At 38.8% G+C, this 19,779-nt stretch overlaps 1 protein-coding gene across 4 annotated transcripts in view; it reads right to left on the minus strand.

Annotated features, from left to right (window-relative positions):
* Window positions 1-19,779, minus strand: part of cadm1a (cell adhesion molecule 1a) — a 320,960-nt gene that overhangs the window by 29,066 nt on the left and 272,115 nt on the right. The window contains exons 9-10 of one of the 4 annotated variants that reach the window (XM_088618969.1): window positions 16,093-16,182; window positions 6,910-6,942 (exon numbers count right to left, since the gene is read on the minus strand). The exons of 1 other annotated variant lie outside the window; for it this stretch is intronic. In XM_088618969.1, the coding sequence (XP_088475095.1) occupies window positions 6,910-6,942; window positions 16,093-16,182 (123 nt within the window). The remainder of the gene's footprint in view (window positions 1-6,909; window positions 6,943-16,092; window positions 16,183-19,779) is intronic. 2 more of the 4 variants (XM_088618971.1, XM_088618970.1) reach the window with 2 other exon arrangements.

The following is a 19,779-nucleotide window of genomic DNA, read 5'->3' on the forward strand; positions in this document are numbered from 1 at the left end:
CCGCTACCAGTGCTCGATGCAGTTCTCACCTGACAAGACTACAGGAAAACACAAAACAACAACATCTGCTGGAATTCTCGAGTTGCCTTCTTTTACAGCCACAGCATGGTTACTGCTTCAGCTGCTACTGTACGTAGGGTACCAGATCCCCAAGGCTTTACAGTCATCAGCAGTGGAGAGAGCACTGGCATGCATCAGGCTATAGGAACCCTGAACTGCTCCCTGCCCTTAACGTTAAATATTTAAAAGTGCCATTAGAAAGCAGCAGCTAATGAATCAGACTATTCACAGAGGAGCAAGCTTTGGGTATCTCTGTCTCCATGCACAGCACATTACACTTGCTCCCTGATGCGCTCTCCATTTGTTCTTTTTAATCGCAGCTAATACACCGTAAACCATTAACCAACTCCAATGTTTACATATTTGCAAGGTCCAATTATCCAGCAACATAATCAAACCGGAAAAGTATTCCCCCCTCCCCTCTGTTTTTGCCTTTTGTTTTGAGATTTGGGGGGGGGGGGTGTTGGCAAAAGTGGTGGGGTTATTCAACTTATAAGGCCACATGGTAGCGCTGTGTGTGATGAAAATGTCAGCGAGGCGCCCGAGCTTTGTATTGTCATGCACAGTCATTAAGGGGGTAGAACCAGATTAGCCGTTGGAAACGAGGAACTGGCATTTACAGGGAGAAAGAAAAATGGAAATAGGAGCGAGCGAGCGGGGATGAAAAGGCAGGGGAAACAGGGGAGTGAATCAACTAACGTGCAAGGGAAAATAAGCAACACCAGAGGGGGGAGGGCGGGGGAGCGAATAAAAGCAGGGAAGCAAAAGCCAGGGGAAACAAAAAAAAATAAAAGCTAGAAAGCAAAAGCCAAAGCCAAAAACGTAGTAAACTCTGCTCTAAAAGAGAGATAAATGGGTTCTATTAAAAAGAGCTTCTGTTGTGCTGTCCCTTGCCAGCATTTGAGAAGCTCCAGACAGCAGTGTGTAGCCTGCAGCAAACACATACCAAAAAGGAGGAAGAAACACACAGACGAAACCCAGGGATGAAGCCAGTATAGCAGGCGCTAAAGACAAAAGAGCTGTGGTAACAGCAGTTGGGAATATGGTTATCCAAGTGATGGAACTGATTACTAACCCAAGCGGCGGACTCGTCTCCAAGCCTTTCGAGCCGCAGTAGGCTGTTGGGTAGCAGACACTATCAAGATTGATTCAGTCTCTCCAGGACTGTGAGATCAAGTTGTCTCGCCCTGTTAAACTTACCAGCAGGCAATGCAGGAGGTGGCTGGGGGTGTAGAAAGTGCAGTCTGGGGACTCTCAGTGTAGCTCCCAGCTAATATGCAATGTTCTTTAATTGGATCTGAGTCTGGAATTAATTATTGCAGCATATGTACTTCACCTGTGCCCCACAGGTAGTCTTTATGCCTCCTTGGAAAAACTCTGCTTATAAAACCAACATAATTAAAGCTTAACTGAGAAAATGTGACTTCAAATAAAAAGTGCAGAGAACAAGGACTACTAACACACTCCAAGAAAACATGTACAGTAGAAGAACTTTACACAAAAGCAAAGCACACAGCAACTAATACAGGGTGAAACTGCAGAGAATTAGAAGTGAAATCTCTAATCAGTGGTGTGTGAAAACTTAGGCTGGGATCAAATTAAAACTCCTGCAAACCCAACAAAAGCAAACCACGAACTCTGTATTTATTGGCAGATTTCCATTAAGTAGCAGAAAGAAGTCTCTGGCAAATAAAACACTGCTGTCAAGTACTGGGGTCATTTGCAATTGGCGAGTGGTTTGAAGTTTTAATTTGATCCCAGCTTGTCTCACACATCACTGCTGAGAGGCTCCAGATGTACGTCCCTGTAGTCTGTCCCTGGATGTGTTGCTCTAGTAGTCTCTTGTGCAGTTTTGTTCGAAGCACTGTTACATTTTTCTTGGATCATTTTAGTCGTTGTTGTGAACTGCCCTTCTATTTGAAGTTCGACAGGAAATACCTGAAGACGAAAAGATACAAATAAGAAAGGTACACAGAAGAAAGCGCCCACGCTTACAAGTTTGGGATTGAGTGCAGAGGTTGATTTTATCTCCTGAACCTTTGCTAGGCCCTGATGCCATGAAACATTTTCCCCAGAAGCATTAACTCCTTTGGCTTTTGTGACATTATTTACTCTGTATTACTCTGGTTTGACAATTTATCTTAAACACCAACAAGATTATTTTGAAATACTGTGCAATATTTTAAAATACTGTAAAATATTCTTTAAAATAAACTAAGGGAAAAGCTTTAAAGAACAGTGCAACAACCTAAATATATAATACCGGAATTTAGTGGTCTCAGAAAATACAGATACTGTAACACTCTTTTAGAGAGACAGAGTGTATAAAACCACCAGGCATCTCTCTCCATCCCCTGCACTTACTGCCCTGTGAGCATGATAAGAATGAAATGTGAATGAAATGTGTTTTTTTAGTGTCTTGCTTGGTCACTTCAAACCTGGCTTTTTCTCAGAAACACGGGCCTGCAGCAAAGCAAGGGAAACACACTCATTGAAGCAAGCTACGTAAAAGCTACGTAAAGAGGAGATAAGATTATCATGGCATTCGGATACTGCTGTAGTGTCTTTTCTTTCCCCAGACATGCAGTATAAACGCCATTGGAAAACACTCCTGAAATTATTCATCCCTCCAGAATCATTTTGCTCCTCTGCCAGTCACTACTTGGGTAGCTTGTGAGCCAAACCACTGAGCTCGTTGGGTTATTTCCTATCACGCCCATCCACTAACTGTCCAGCAAAGGCCTTCAGTGTCAGCGCCAGTGCACTTCTGCCCCCTTTTCAGGTTTCTGTGCTGGCACATGGACTGGACGAGATGGCGACTAAAGCAGAGAAACGGTCACGGTTTGGAACAAAAGAACATTCTAGGAGAAACACGCTGCCATGGCCAAAGTATCACCTTGGAGACAGTTCACATTACAATTCTTACACTAAAAGAAAAAAGGCCGACATCACTGAAAGAAAGCTCATCTCATGCAGTCGTTCTTCAGGGATTAATTTACTTTTAAAAGTCAATTTGTCAGTTGTTTTTTTTCTAAAAAAATAACACTCATCAGTCAAGTCCCTTTTAACATCTCTAACTTGCAACTGCCAGCAACTTTCCGAACCAAAGAAATGACAAATGGAAACAATTACAATGGTGCATCTTCCAAGGAATGTAAATCAACAAGTTTCTTTGCACTCTGAGCGCACTGGGATGTACTCTGGCACACAAAAGGAGGCTTTTAACATGATGATTTACTGTATATAAGAATAGTATAAGAATAATACAAAGAATATATATAATGTTATATATAAAAATATAGAATACATAGTCTGTTAGAGCTTAAACAAACTGACAGCTATTATCCAATTCCATCCAGACACTATTACTAAATATCAAAAAATCGTTTTTTAAATCAATCAATGAAAAAATGAATCCACCCATTTTCTAAATGTATTTTCTAACGAAAGGTCGCAGGGGAGCTGGAGCCAAAAACAGACATGCACGTACCGGAGCAATTTGTTTCTAGAAGCCAAACAACCTACCAGCTTGTCATGGGACTGTGGGAGGAAACAGGAGCCGGAAATAAACTCAGAGCCCCCGTGCTGCAAGGTAGCGATGATAACCACTGCGATACACTGCCACCATAATTTAAAATGTAATTTATAAAAACACACCTGTCCCTGGTATCCGTCAAATAATTTAAACCGTTGCCTCTCACCTGAGCCTTAAACTGAAGTAGCTGTGCCAGATTTACACCTCATCTCTTATTCTAATTTCAAATAAGCACACTAAAGTACAACATGAAATTGTGGCAAAAATAACATTTTCATGAAAATGTTTTTCAATCTAGAAACAGCAGTCCTCTGGGACTGCTTACACACAATCTGCACTACATACGGACACTTTTCATTCTAAATTAGCCGCTTTAATTACTTGTCTTTTACCACACGGATGTTGGATATACAGTACACTCAATCTAAGTCGGTGTACCAGAGCAACCATGTCTGAGCCATCTGTGGCAGTATGCGCTGTAGGTGTGTGGCTTACAGACCAATCAGAGAGAGGAAAAAGCTCAGGCATTGACATGGCACAGTGATAATAAGATCTTCCGTGTCTGTGTTCAATCACACTCTCTATAAAGAGGTTCAGCCCACGGTTCTTAATGTCTAATCGCCTAGTCACGGTGTCAGGCTAGTTCAAGCTTATGGTTGGACTTCCCAACAGGGTTGCAGGGAAAAGGTTGGCTCTCCAGTGGCTTATAGAGGGGAAGCAGGTTAACTTTCCCTGTGTTTAATGTTTGAAAGGTGAAAGCAGGTTAGCTCTTTCATAAGATTCAGGTTAAAAGGGAAAAGCACAGTGTCAGTGTTAGGTTTATACAGGGAAAAGCCGCCGAGGTGAAATGGCTTACGGACACCAGGACTTGTGCGGCCTCAGCCCCAGTTTTCATAATTGCCCAAAAATACTATTAAAACTTACAGCGCGTAGGGAGCAGAGACTGTGCTCTAAAGGGGGTGTATGAAAATCAGGTACACTCAAAAACACTTGGCTTCAAATCATGATCCTCCTCCCCAGAATGTAGTTGAGAAAATGCTGTGACTTAACACAAAAAACAACGCTTAATGCTTCCCTTGAAATGAACTGATTAGGGAGAGAGAAAAAAAATGTGCGAACTTTCTGTAAGCTTTGACAGAAATGCCAGCAATATGATTTTTGATCTATGACTCCATGTGGCAAGGCCTGCTGTGTCTGTAGAGTTCAAGCAGCAGAACTTTGTTACTGGGGTAATAATGAGCCCAACATCACATCTATTAAAAGAGAGTGAAAGCCCTGTCAAACATGAGTTGTCTGAATTATTTAAACAATCTTTTTTACTGAAACCACACACACAAACAACTAATGCAGCAACATACAGTATTCTGTACGCTTCTTGCTTTGATCAAACATCTTGTTCTTCCTCAAATGAATTCTGTACTTGTTCTAAGAATCCTGCCTCAATTCTAGATCACACACAGCAGTTAAAGAGATCAGTGCTGGGGAAGAGCTCCTAAAATATCAATGCATAAAGCCTGGCAAAACATCATATGGATTCATTATCCACAGCAGCACAAACAAAACACTTGTGATACCCAAGCAGTCGGATATACAAAAACCACTTAAGGATAATTATATTTATCAGGACAGTTATTTGCTCCTGGTCTACCCTGCAGTGCATGTCAGATGATGTTTCCATACTTGTTAGACAAATATCAGAGGTTACATAAAGTTTTCAAATACCTCATAGTTAAATAACACAGAAAAAAACTAGGATGTATATTGTAAATAGAACACAAACATTTTAATGTCATGCTTTTGTAGTTTCAGTCACATTCAATGCAGATAATGAGCTTTTGTCAAACAAATCAGAATGATAAAAACAAACAACTCTCTTTACGAATTGCAGTAGAATTTAATGCTAATATCTGGCAAATTGTGACTGTTGTATTGAATTTCCAAATTGTTCGGAAGCCACAGTTAAATTCTTGGATAATTTAAGAATTTTTCCAATGTAATCAGTAATGAGAATGCATCAAATTAAAGTTTTTCTTTTCTATTCATTTCTTAAAAGACTCCTGTTATTTCAAAAGCTTAACATTATTCAATTTTCCAAGGGGAAAACCTTTTGTATGTACATCATAGAGCTTTGTTTAAACTGTAACAGAGAAGTACAAGCAATAAGATAGACTTGAGATTTTGTTACAATTTAAAATTTGGAGTTTTTGAAGCAGTGTTATTAAAGTGCCCTTGTGTAGATTTAATCAAGCGCTGCATGTTTGTACAGAGCATCTAATTGAAAAGAATTATGATGTGTGAGCAAAGATTTACTGGATTTATTTTTGTGCCTGGTAATTATAATTTGAAAGGTAAAACCATAATCTCATAGCAAACACGGCTTTCTGATAGCTGATCAAAAATTTATTAAAATATAATCAGCCTGATAATGTAATAAAGGTTGACATTTAGAAGTACAACACAATAGAATATGCAATTCCTAGGATATGAAGTTTAAGCAAATTGCACTGCATTGTGCGAGTCAATTTATCTCCATCTTTATCTTATGTACTCTTCTTTTGAGTTCTATTTGATATTCAAATAACAAATTAAGGTAATTTCAACAGATTTCTCAATGGTTTACATGAATACAATGTCATAAATCAAAGCCTGACGTTACTGAACCAGGTGGAGGTTACCGTTATGGCACAGTATTTATTGCGACACTGAAATGCCAGCAAACACAATCAAAGTTTTAGTGAGTGATGAGCATAAATCCTTTTAATTCATTTTAAATGTATTCGTCTGATGCAGGATGTTTTCAAAGCATAGCCGATGTGCAAGTGATCGGCTATGATTACAGCCTGCTTTGTTACTTGAGGTTACAGGTATGCACTGGATTAATGACGAGCACTGGCTAGCAAACATCCAAACATCATATTCAGTGTACCTAAATGAACAGTAATCAAACCCTATAAGTTAAACCTTATAGCATTTCTTTTTCTTCAGTAAAAAGATCATCTTGATCTTTGCAATTTAGAAGTCCTTTTAGGAACGCATCTCACAACAGAGAATAACTTTTTTGCAGAAGACACTGCCCAAAAGTTAGTGCTCTTCTTCTAGCTGTGTTAGTAGTTAAGAGTGGAAACTTTTCAATTAACATCTCAGTTGTTGAAAGGACAGCTGTGGGAAGGAAAAGAAGTGTGTACGTTTCTTGTTTTTAACCATATCGGCTTCCCACAGTAAAAACAAACGGCAAAGCATTTCTGTTTTTAATCTGCTGGTCTATTCTGCTAGAGCTGCGTGGCTAGAAGTAGAAATTAGGGGGTGATACCAACCGTGAGCTGCAGGTTCTGTAGTCAGCGCGGTGTCTGAACACACACAGGGAGAAGAGGTTTGGAGGAAGGAAGGAAACAGGAGGAACAGCATGCAAAAAAAAGGGAGAATGGAAACAAAAAATGGAACAGATATAAGATGTGAGAGGCAGGCATTGAGAGACCATCTGCATGAGAAAGACAACAAGTTCAGAAAATAAAAAAAAGCAATTACAATCATAACAGCAACTACTGCAACAATAACAAGAAGGCAGCAACAGAGCTGTCTTTGTGACGAGAATAGCACAGACTCACACATTTTCGCCACACGGGTGACTGCTGCAGGGTTGGGGCAATCTTAACTGACCTCTTCCTAGCTGGACACTGGACACTTCGGCTTCTGTCCATTTCCCTCTTTACAGTTCTAGGAATTAAATTTCACCTGCCGTGTCATTGTGTGAATAATCACGGAGCTTCCATTTATGTAATTCTGTTTAATATATCTGTCTAGTTTCAAAGTATTACTTAAGTATTAAGTGGGGGGTGGGGGCAGGTATGATTCTGCTACTCCCGAATTGATGATTACCTTCTTGGTGGATCTAATCATTTTTGTTAACAGGACTAAATGCTTCCCTGCAGGTCTGAAAATGCAGCATTCAATTTTTTGTGTAAATCATAACATCACTTAAATAAGCCCAAGAAATCAAAACAAGAAGACCTCATGTCTATCGTGGACCCGAGGTTTCCTCCTCTACCTCATATCATTCATTTTCTTTAAAGCACTCATGCATAAAACATCAAGGATTACTTCAGCACCATAACAAGAAAATGTATCATATTTCTGTGGAGTGAAAAATGCATACGGCAGACCCGCACCAAAAACAAGCTGTCATATTGGCTGGGCAAAAACAAAGTAATCCTAAAAACGGATCTCCAGTCAAGTACTTTATATACTTGAAATGATATTCACAGGGGCTACGATACAAAAATAATTTGTACAAAATAATTTGTTACATGAGCAAGTAAGTGCTAATTTGATGTATTGCTGGATGAGAAGCTTGAGGAACAGAAGGCTCTAAATGACCAACTCCAATTAAAAAATAAAGAGCTACAAAACACGGACTGTATTTCAACTCTTTGAGTAATGCAGTCCTCTAGGGGGTATATTAATATAGATTTAATTAGCTGTAAAGGCTGCTTTTGGAAAATGACAAAACCTGGTAAAATAGCACTGTCTAGAAACTCCTGTCTGGATGAACTATTGATTTTTTTTTTGAGAAACAGTTATAACTTTGGCTAATTCTAAACCCTCCCAGCAATGGGATGTGGATCAGCTCACAGCAGCTGAAAGGTTAACCAGTTACATCACATTTTGAGCTGCTTTTCAAGGTTACCGAATGGGGGATGGCAATTTCTTTTAAGGTAGAAACAAGGCTTAAATCAAAATTATAGCACTGCTTCTGCAGTTAAAATGATGGCAGACCATGTCTTTAGAGTGTCATTGACCCAGCAGTGCTTCCTCCACTGTAGGAAATACAGACATGAATGATGGTTGTCAACCAGATATATGAGGTGACTTCCCTTTACTATACCTAGGGGCACAAGACGCAGGGCTCTAACACATCAGTAAACATATACTACATAGTTTGGGAGGCGTTTATTTTTATTTATTTTTTCCTTAACCTTTTTATCTGTCCATAATACGTAATACTCAGTCAGAAACAAAGCCCAGCCAGATTTTGAAACCTAGATACCAAATCGCGCATACATCTCTTCTTTCTTTTTGGCCAGACAAGAACAATGAAGTTGGCTGTATTTTGGAGATTTTTTCTTTCATTTCGAATCGCAATCGGTTTTGGAACTTTGTGATACCTCATCTGCTTTGCACTGCTCCTACCGATAGAGGACGGAGTCTTGTAAAAACACTCAGACATATTTTGAGCCCTGGGGGTTTTGGAAGCTCCTCTGCCTGTGCTCAAGGAAATGTGTGCTTTTCAGTCAGTGCTATTCACAGTCCACCATGGCTTTTTAATGTTTTAAAGAACTAGGAAAAGGAAAACAAAACTGTGCAGTAAGTATAATGTACATGAACAACCACATCATAGCAATTTTACAATGACAATGACTGAACGAATATCCTGACCTTGTTGGTTACAGAATTAGTAAAAGCATTTACAATACCTCATCTTTTGTTAAAAACCAAGTACAAACATGCATTATGATAACGATCAGGTTAAAGTTCATTCTATGCTGTAAGGCTAAGAAAAAGAGACACCTGAAGAAGGCTCCAGAACCGAAATGTGTGTTTTTTTATATGCTAAATATGCAGACAAGATATTTTTGTTTCTTTTTTTAAAACTGGGTTTTTCTTACAAGCTCACCCAATCGTGAACAGCCAGCTGTGCGTTCAGGCTGTCTTGGCGAACGGTTATAAGCCCAGTAATCACCCATGAGGGAGAATGAAGAAGTGTGGGCCGATTCTTCCGAACTTCCCACCTCTGAAACCTTCATCTTTCAACACGTTACAAGCTATGAAGCCCCGTGTAGGAGAGTAGACGACGTGTCCCCGGCCAACAGTACCACTAGCATACAAGTGTGCTAGGAGTCACAAGTGTGACTGTGTTGCTCGGAGCCAGGAGACCCTTGGTTGTCGACAAGCACCCCCAATATTTGATCATATTACTGTTCAACCAGGGATGAAGGTATTTTTACTCTGCACAAGTCTAATTTGTGAGCTTACTGTAGGATGCACAATGTTAATTATTATGTCTTGTCCTGAACTCCTTTGTCAACCTATAAGACTGTTAGTTAATTATGATTCATTTCATTAACTGGTTGCCTTTGTGCACGCAAGATTGCCACTACCCATTAAGGGAACCTAACGGGATCTGTATCAAGACACAATTCCACATTCTGCACTGAATTTGACTGAGAGTAACAAAAAATGATGGCTAGCAGGAGTGCAATGGGAAGGAAGACAACCCCCTTAAAGTATTCTTACTATTCACGTAACATAATGAATTGCTTAAATTTTGTATTAATTTGAAAATCTGGTGCCTATGGTTACAAAACCAGGAAGCCTGGATCACAGAGCTCACTGAGCCTGAATTCGGGAGCCCCACGCAGAGACCATACAAGCGAATCCACATAAACATATTTTGAAATAATCTCAGAAGAAAGCCTAGGGTACTGCAGTAGGAAGGTCAAAAAATGATTTGAATTAAAAAAAACAACATTGGGCAAAAAGGGCCATAACCCAGGTGTTCCCCTTAGTTTGATGTCAATTTTAGAAAAGGGTACGCACTTATACACAAATATACAACCGCAAGGTAACGGGTTTAAAAGGTGCTGCAGTTAGAATGCTTCTTGTGATTATAAATGGGATATTCTAGCAATCTGAAAATTTCCATTTATCCCTATTGCAGACAATTCAAGATTATTCACCTGATTGTTGTGTGAGAAACTGCTTGACCTGTTAATCAGGGAGGAATTTTCCTTCCATTCCCTATGGCAATAGACATTTCTTCTACAAATTCACCCCTCCATTGCAGCTTCCTTTAACACTGCCTCTGCCTTGCTGTAGGGCTGGAAATCAGTGGAGAAATACAATCTCTTTTCTCTTTAGTGCTTCTCTCAGTCTCTCTCTCTCTTTCAAGTCTCTTCGAAGTTCTTTGCTGGAGAGAGGAAAGCCCACTTTCTGTAACTGGGTGCAATTAAACAGTGCTGGACCTGTGAGAGGACACCAGCACAGCAGCCCCTCCGCCTGCCCTCTGGTGCGACGTGCCAGAGTCGCCCATCGCAGAAGTACGGGGATCATGGAACTGCCACACAAACTGCACTGGCTTCTGAACACCTGAAACCTTTAAGGTTTAGAAATCAAGCGCCTTTGCTTTTGTTTTTCGCTCACCCCAGAGACAATCAGTTCACTACCTAGGATGTCCTCCTTGTGCCTACTGGAGGGCCCCCACATTGAAGAGTTCCCTGCTGACCTGGGATTAACTGTCAGAATCCGAAAGGGAAACAGGAAAGAGCTTTGGCAAGCGTCTTGCTTTGAAAATGCTTTCCTACCTTGAAATTATTACCACACACAAAACCTCTAAACGAATTGCAATTAACTTCCTTCTAAACTTCAGAAATCTAAATGAAAGGCAGTGATGTGTCCCTGTTGGCTTCATTGTTTAAATCAAAGAGTAACAATGAGCGCCTTTTTTTTAAAATGCAGACCTTTGTAATTTGTAATAATTAACAAAGGCGCAGACATATCTTTGAAAGTAACCGAGATTTATCAAACGTGAATTATTCCAACTTCTTAAATATTACACAAAAAACTGTTTTTGAATAATAAATCAAAATCACTTAATTGTATCATTTAGCTCCCCACTATGCTCAATATCCTAGCAACACATAAAAAAAATTAACAATTATTGTACAAAGGATAAACTTCTTGTAATTAGGCTTGCCTTTTAGTTTTATCTCAAAGGGACATTTCATCAAACACGCAGAGTGCCAGACTGGTTGGTCAAGACTACAGCCCAAAGTCCTTTGATTTCTGCCTTCAGACTGTATGTCTCTTTTTTTGTTTTCTCTGAATTTTTTTTTCTTTCACCTTGAGCATTAATAAAAACCCCTTGGCTGTGTCCATTATACTGAACAGGGCACCTGGATCAGTGAAAATAATCTTCAAATGATTGTTTGACATTTTCTTATTTCAAACGCAGTGCACTTCACATGGGATGGATGCAAGTCACCCGGCTGCAGATTACTGGCTATTGCTACAGATCACAAGCGGGATAAGGCAACTTTAAAGCAGCAGGAACCCCCGTAAGGTGGGATTTCTTGCTTACTAAGGGCAAACCATGATAATAGAAGCTAATTGATCCAACTTGGAAATTAAATGCAAAATGAATGAGCTTAAATCATCATCAAGTACCTGGTTTCTTGAGCTAACTCCATCACTAAGTTGTGGGATTTGCACAAGTTGGTCAATATGTCATCAGATGAGCAAACAAGATTCCCCAACCCAATCCCTTCTCTTCTGCACAGGCCCCAGGTCAGCATGAACATGAGATCATCAAGAGACACTGTGGTGGGGAGAAAGTGTCCGTGATAATTGTTTTTTAAAGCCTCTCGGGTTCCTTTTCAAGTCATCGAAATGCCATCCAAACCACAAAGAGAACTGTCCTGCTAAGCCTGCCTACATCAGTATCTCATCAAGAGTATGTACGGCTAGGTTTTTGGTCAGAAGCATTTCATTCTACATCTTGAGCGGTCTCACTCTTTTAGCAGGTGAAAAGCAAATATGATACACGTACAGAGCAATACTGAGCAACAGAGGAATTGCGTCGCTTGTAATTCACAAAGTTATCAATTAAATGACAGTCTTCTCTGAAGCAAGCGCACTGATATTTTATGAAAATATACATGCCATATGTAAAGTCATTATGCTGATTAACATCTGACATCAAAATTTGTTTCTTTAAAATAACACAATGGACTATAAAGTTTGATGTTTTTTTACTATATGAGACTACAGTATAATTCTGGGAAAAAAAAGCCTCACGAATATTTTTTTGGGAAGGGAGTGTTTAAAAACATGTTTGTAGACTAATGCTGACTACCACGCGAATATTTAACTTTTTTCCAAGCTATGCGAGTCATCATGGAATCCAATCACAGTACTAGCAACAATATATAAACAATAACTCAGTACATTGTTTATTACATTCAGGAGCATTTCTTCCTTTGCATCATGCTAAGCACGATAAATTCAACTTGATAGTCTGCCTTAGCTGTGTATCATGTGAGCACAGTTGCTGTTTTCCCAGTGGTAATGCTATTGACCTTTAGAAAATTAGCCCTTTTTCAGTCTGGGTACTATCTCTCTGTCTGCTGTTTATCTTGCTGGAGTTATTGGACAAGGAAAGATACCGACTCTACCACCTCCCTCATCCAGAAGCTCTTTTTGGTAAATTTATTTATTTTTCAAATCTCCAGATGGCATATATGCTATTAAATTCTACACAATAACCTCCAGACTTTTTTGTTCAGGGCCAGATACATTGCTAGGTGATTTCTGCTCAATGCTTTTACCAAATATACTGCAGATAACAAAGATCACAATTAAACAAATCTTTACATCTGCAAAGTCCATTAAATGAAACTTGGTGTCCCAGCAAACTGAGCTGATGATCTCCCTTATTTTAATTACACACAAAAAGAAAACATGGCATAAAAAGTAAAAATATGTTGGGATGCTTTGTGGTTAGACTCTGCAAAAGCTTATTTTTTTGTAGGAGATTTTATACAGTATACGCTTAAGGGGTTATTATGAATGGAGTTACACCTACAAACAGAAATAGCAACTTATTTATTGGGTTATTATATATATTATTTTTATTTATTGTTTGATATATTTATAAACTGAAATTTGACTCCCCCAACTACTTTAGTCGCAAATGTCAACGTGCTCAACAGTGGTACCTTTAGCACAGTTTACCACTTGTGGTGTGAACGTCAGGGAAAAATCACTATCAACTGAGCAAACTCCCTTCTCCTAATGAGTCAAGTTTTGAAATGACTGTATTTAAGTAGGAGCAGGTGTTCAAAGTTGTGATGGAACACCAAAGGGAAACTTCTTAACTGTCAGCAATAAAACAACAGGAAACAGCATTATGGGAACTGGATGTAGTTCTGGAATTTAAAAATGCCTTTTGGCATGTAGTAGGGTTCTGCGTTTTGCCCCCTGCAAACAGTCAATTAAGTTCACAGGATTGTGTAATTCTGTATGCCATTTTACTGTGACCCCTTTCCATTCTCAGACCTGTGGATGGCAGCCTTTTCCTGGGCTCCACAATCATGCCTCAGAAAACGATACAAAAGCACACAGGAGACGTGGAAGGCCTCATTTCACTCTGTTGTTCCCCCCGAAAAGAGGGAGTTCATGTCTTTGCTCAAAACCACAAAATCTTTTTTTTTTTAAAAGGCATGCTTTTACTGTAAATATCGATATACATCCATTTCGAAGCTGTGTTTAGCAGGAAAAGCAATACAAATAGGAATTAATGACATCTGTCCCTGATGCGGACAGTGGTGAGAAGGGCCTTCCATTTAGTCATTTATTTTGCAGTATAAATGGCAATTTAGTCATCTCTAAATGTCACCTCCTGCAGCTGTTAAGCACTTTAGCCCTGTGTTAGACTTTAATAGATTTTTTAAAAGTGCAGTATGCCCTATTCCATTTCTCTTATAGCCAGTTTATCAAAAATGTATTAAATTTCTAAGTGGCCTCTACCTCTTTTCACTGATGAATTCATTTGGCACTCATGATCTATAACCATAAGCTAAATGTGAATAAATGGAATCAGCCTTCTAAGGGTATTATGGTTTTAAGCAGCTACCTTTATATATAAATACACACCATTTTCAGAAGAGGAGGGGAACTTATAAAGCTGCATATATACAGTATATTTCTCTTGAAACTCAGCAAAAGATATGCATAAAATACTAATGCTCAAGATGTATGCTGAAATGCCTCTTTTAATGTAATATATGAAACTGAAACTGCTGCCTTTCTAAAGTTTGTTTTTCGCTGTATGTAATTCAGAACTGTCTGTGCTTTAAACTACTATAAATCTGGACAGTATTAGCTAGAGGCTCCAAACACTGAGGGAAATATCACAGTATTATATTATGAGCTAAAAATGTAAGTTACAAATAAGGAAAGGGTTGGAAACTACGTTCCAGGGTTGGCTTCTTAAAGTACTGGACTACAACCCGCCTTGAGTCCTTAAGAAAAGACGTGAAATATTTTCCCTGGTAGACGTGTCAATTGTGTTGGAGGAACAAGGAGTGGCGATAACTCTTCAGCTCTGGGCCAGAAAGTTTGAATGACAGGCCCCGAAAGCTGACTGAGGTGCCATCCTTTGGGTAAGACTTGGTTTCTGACTTTGTGGTCAGAGAAGATCCCATGGCGCTGCTCACAGGAGCCTTCATTAATCTGACTTATCTAAACCTTCCCTTTAATTCAAGTGGCGAAGTACTGTAAATGATCCCTTTTCTACCTCCTCAGAGGGGGTACAGAGGTGGGTGAGGATAATTTGGTATGAAAAGCAATATAGAAATGCTAGGTACTACTACTACTAAAATCCCTGTCAGTTAAAAGTGTGAACTGGTACTGTAAATGTATTACATGTAAATGTTAAAAATATACAATTACAGATATATATATATTTCAGAATAAACCACTCAAATAAAATATCTCTAAATGGAAACTGAAGATAAAATAGTATTTCCATAAAGCTTACGCCGTGGGGGCCGATTTTTAAATATTTCTATTTTACAGTTTAAGTCAAGCTAACACCTTCTGACCAAAACCTGCAATAAATAAAAGCGTCAAAATAAAACACTTTCCCAACATCAAGAAAACAAAGACCTCAACCTCCGGCACTGGTTGTACATTTCTATTACATAATTCTATCTCTACAGTCGAACTCGGCAAGCCAAGAATTTATACAAAAGAGAAGAATAAGCTCACTGGCAGTTTGCTTGTGGTCCACTTACCGTAGTTATTTAATAATAAGCTTAACAGCCTAAATTTGTTGGCGAAAGCAAAAGAAGTACAGGAAGAGAATACAGCCACTCTTTAGTAGGGCAAGCAAAGCACTCTGGACAGAAAGGTCACCAGAAAACTTAATAAAAAAAGGCCCAAGACTTCAACTCCTTAGGGTAGTAAGGACAAAAACCGATAAAAAAAAGGCAGACACACACACACACAGCTGGGCCAAACAGTCCTGATAGCATCCTAAGAAATTCAGTTTCTTGGCATCCAGGGAAAAAAAAATATGATGTCATTGTCACCCATCAGGAAACACAATGGGTTGCTGTAATCTGTCACTTGGACAGGATAGGAAACAGTGAGATTCTGATAAGATTGTGAAGCCTGGGAAATGGTGCTAAATTTGGAATGATCAAAGATGTGACAGGAATTGGTTTTGACAAGCAGCATTCACCTTACTGCACTATGAGAAAGCACTGCCTGTGCAACTCAGCTATCCTTATCAGCTATAGGATCTTATCAGGTTCAGGCTGTTGGCTGTCTCTCCCCCCTCTCTCTCTCTGACACACGCACACACATATGCCACCTCTTATCAGAAAGCCCAAGGAGACAGGTGAAGGAGGAAAAGCCAGGGCAGGTATGAAATACTGTACCTTCGGCAGTAGCTGGAATGATGGTGGTGGTGGTGGTTGTGGTAGAGGTGGTGAAGGTTGTTGTGGGTAAAGGGGTAGTTGTGCAAGCATCTGGATGAAAATACAAAAATTAAACATAGAGAAACAAATAATAAATAAATAATGAAAAAGCAAAATGAAAGAAGTAACACAAAGGGTGTATACATTTATGATGGGCTTTTTGCATACAGTGTATATACTGTATATGCATGCGAGGATGTATGCACACATATAGAGAGGTACTGCATATTAATACAAACCCATCATAATTTCAATGACATATTACAACAAACCCAATAAGCAAAGCAATACCAACAAGAAAAAAAAATGACAATTCCAAGGGTGCAATTTCTTAGCACAGACAACACGGACGGATGTGATGGAAATAAAGGCAGAGAGCACATTCTGTGAGATGTCTTCGAAAGACATTTCCTTGACTTGTACTAAAGGGCTCTCTAGTGTTGCAATTCCAATTACTTTCTCGGATGTCTTTTCTCCATCATAATACTCAGAGCAAAATAAAAAAAGAGAGCTATTGAGCCAGGCAAAGAAGCGGGCTATCATTATGAAAGGTGACAATCTCCGTGTCGAAGTAATGATTTGCTGAAAGACGTGACATTCTCGCATCGCCAAAGGCCCTAGTGCTGACCCCGTGATGGAAGACATCAATGCAGATTGTGTGAAAAGTGCTGGAAATTGACATCGGTGTGACTCAAGGAAAGGGAAATCTGGAAGTCAAAACAGAGCCCATGCAAAAAAATGGCGGAAATGTGTTATCTCGCTATTCAAAAAGTCAAACATTAAGGGGGAAAAAAATATTAAAAAAAGTTTGTTGCAACGTTAAAGTCTGTGACAGTAGACATAAGCGATCTGAATATTTGCCCATCTCTCCCAGACAAACATCAGGGCCCCTGCTGGGGTTAACTGAGTGAACATCAGCGGCAGATGAAATTGTCTCTCTCTCTCTTCAGAGCCGTGAGCTTTATTGTCCTTGCTGCATCAAAACATCTCAGTGGGAGCCAAAACACTTCCAAACTAATGATAAAATATAAAGGAAATGATAATGTCACTGGAAATGGGGATTCTGAACATCTTCTGACAGGCGTCCTTTAAGGGGTGTCATGCTTCAAGACAGATTGCTGTACGCTTTGAAATTTTAATGTCTGTCCATAAAATTGTGCATGCATGGCACTGCCTAATACAAACATTAAAACAGGACGAAGCCCTTGCGATAATTTGACATATGGATTTCGGAAGATTTATTTACAGCCTGGAAGTGTCAAAAACTCCAGATGACAAGGGCAGAGGGCCGGATTTGTTCAAGAAGGGAACTTCAGTGTTCATTCAGCATGTCTGTGCGGCAACTGTTTCAAATATTTCTGAGCCTTCACAGATAAACATAAAGAGCTGCAGTGATGTAAGATTGTCATTGTTGCTTGCCATGACAACACCCTTTTAGTTGGGACCCTTCAATTACAATATTACAAGGTTTTCTTTTAAAAAAAATATTTTGCTATTTATGGATCCACCATTCATAGTCAATCTATGCTGAACCATGAGATTTTCTTCTTTACTTCAACAAATGCTTTCCTCTGACGTTTTCCTACAATATTCATGGATGTTATGAAATTCTCCAGAAGCTGGCCTGGCGTTTTTGTAATATAGTGTCATATTAGGTTTAGGCTTAATCGAAGCTCAGATATTATTGTCAACAAGAAAAAGGAGGACATTTAGTGTGAATGAGACCAGCAAAGATGCTGACATCTTGCATTGGGATGGTCATTTTTTTACTAAATTGTATTGCGACTGCCAGCACTGAAGGTTGAAAAACAAATTCCATAATAAAAAATAATTTTAAAAAGGCCTAAGGCTAAGACACAGGATCTCCACTGGACTCTAAGGGATTGTCTGCAAAGGCTACTTATTTGGTTATAGTTCCATCATTTTTTTAATCCATGTTTACTGCTATACTTGTTTCCGTGACTAATAAACATGACAAATTTTATGTCTATCTCTCTTTGACCAAGCTTTGCCTGGAATTTAATCCATAGTCTAGTCACTTAACCAGCCATGTGTGCTCAAAATGCAGGTGTGTCTTTTATACAGAAGCATATAACCAAACCTAAAGTGCATCTCTTTTACCACGCAAAAGCATTAGAAATTAATATAAACTGCCACTGTAAGAAACTCAGTTGTTTAATTTCTACAATATACAGATATTCTCAATCTGTTACAAAGCACTGCAAAGGACCTTTTATTTACTTAATATTTACAAATAAACAAAGTGAGAGCATTTTAGTTTTTGCAATGCAGACAACACTATATAAACATACCCAGTGATTTTAGCTAAGAGTTATGTTTGTATATTTGTATATTTATTCACAAGTAATGAACTATTAAATTAACCACAAAAGGCACATTTGAACATGGAGGAAAATAATTTAAATTCAGATAAACCTGAAACATTGTAAAACTGTTAAAAATGCCACATGTTCATATACAACATCACAGTAACGTAATAAAAAAATTAAATGTGATAAAAGAGCAGCACAACACATGCACTTTAAAAGCTGAAGGAATGATGTTTAATACATGACAGAATAAATCTGCATATATTTTCATGTTAACTCTTGCTTCAGATGCAGCAACTGAAGTAATCCAATGCTAAATGTGAAAAAGCACAATATGTGTGTGCATGCATTTGTGAATTGGAGGCGCAGAGCAGATGTTGCGTTGTGTTACCAAAAGCAGAATATTTTAAGAGATTTGTATGTCTGTGGTGTCAATAAACCTCTTTAATAGATCACAACCTGTCAAAGCAAAGTTGTTATCTGTCCTAAACTATGGTGATTCACTGCACATATGTGTTAGCGCAATTGCCTTTTCTAAACTTCTGTGGACCATGCTTCAATCTTGATTACGCCTCTTGAAGGCAGGAACATGGACAGCATGTGCCTCTGTCGAAATGAGACAAGGTTCGGATCCTGAAAAGACCATGACAGATCCCGGGAGCTCCATTAGACTACAGCCCTTTAAAGTGAAGGACCGATGCAGACAAACTTCCCCAACTTGGAATGTTTTCCGGGAACAGATTCACCTGGACTCCAAGTAACAGTGGAGATAACTATTTCACAATGAAAGGATCTACATACTTTAGACTAACTCAAAAAACTAACTGTATTAATTTGTGGTGTTATCTGCTGTGCAAAACTTTATGATTGTGATTCTCCCTTTAATCATACATTGAGAAGCCATTCAGAAAGCTGCTATTGCATTGGCAGCATAAAGCTTAGCTTTACCTTCAAAGGGGAGCCCAGTGAAAATCTTCCACCGCAATAATTTACCATTTTTTCCAGAAATAACAATCCAATTACAATAATACTGTTTGTACTGTACCATTACTATAAGTGTTGTAATACTAACTGGCCAAATGCATTTTAAAATATTTTAATTGAGAAGAGATGAAAAACACATCGCAGATCCACACAGTTTTCCAATTAAATTCTAAATTCCAATTTAGACTGATTAGCAAAAATCACAATGTGCCTGAAGTGATTTTGCATTGGTAAATTAATTTGAGACTGGAAGAAAATTTGTTCTATGGCAACAAGCCTCAGTAATAACTTCAAAATATCAGGTCAGGACAAGAAAAGATCAAATCAAATCAAA

The sequence above is a fragment of the Lepisosteus platostomus genome, chromosome 25 (genome assembly GCF_059453375.1).
Source record: "Lepisosteus platostomus isolate fLepPlt1 chromosome 25, fLepPlt1.hap1, whole genome shotgun sequence".
NCBI lineage: Eukaryota > Metazoa > Chordata > Actinopteri > Semionotiformes > Lepisosteidae > Lepisosteus > Lepisosteus platostomus.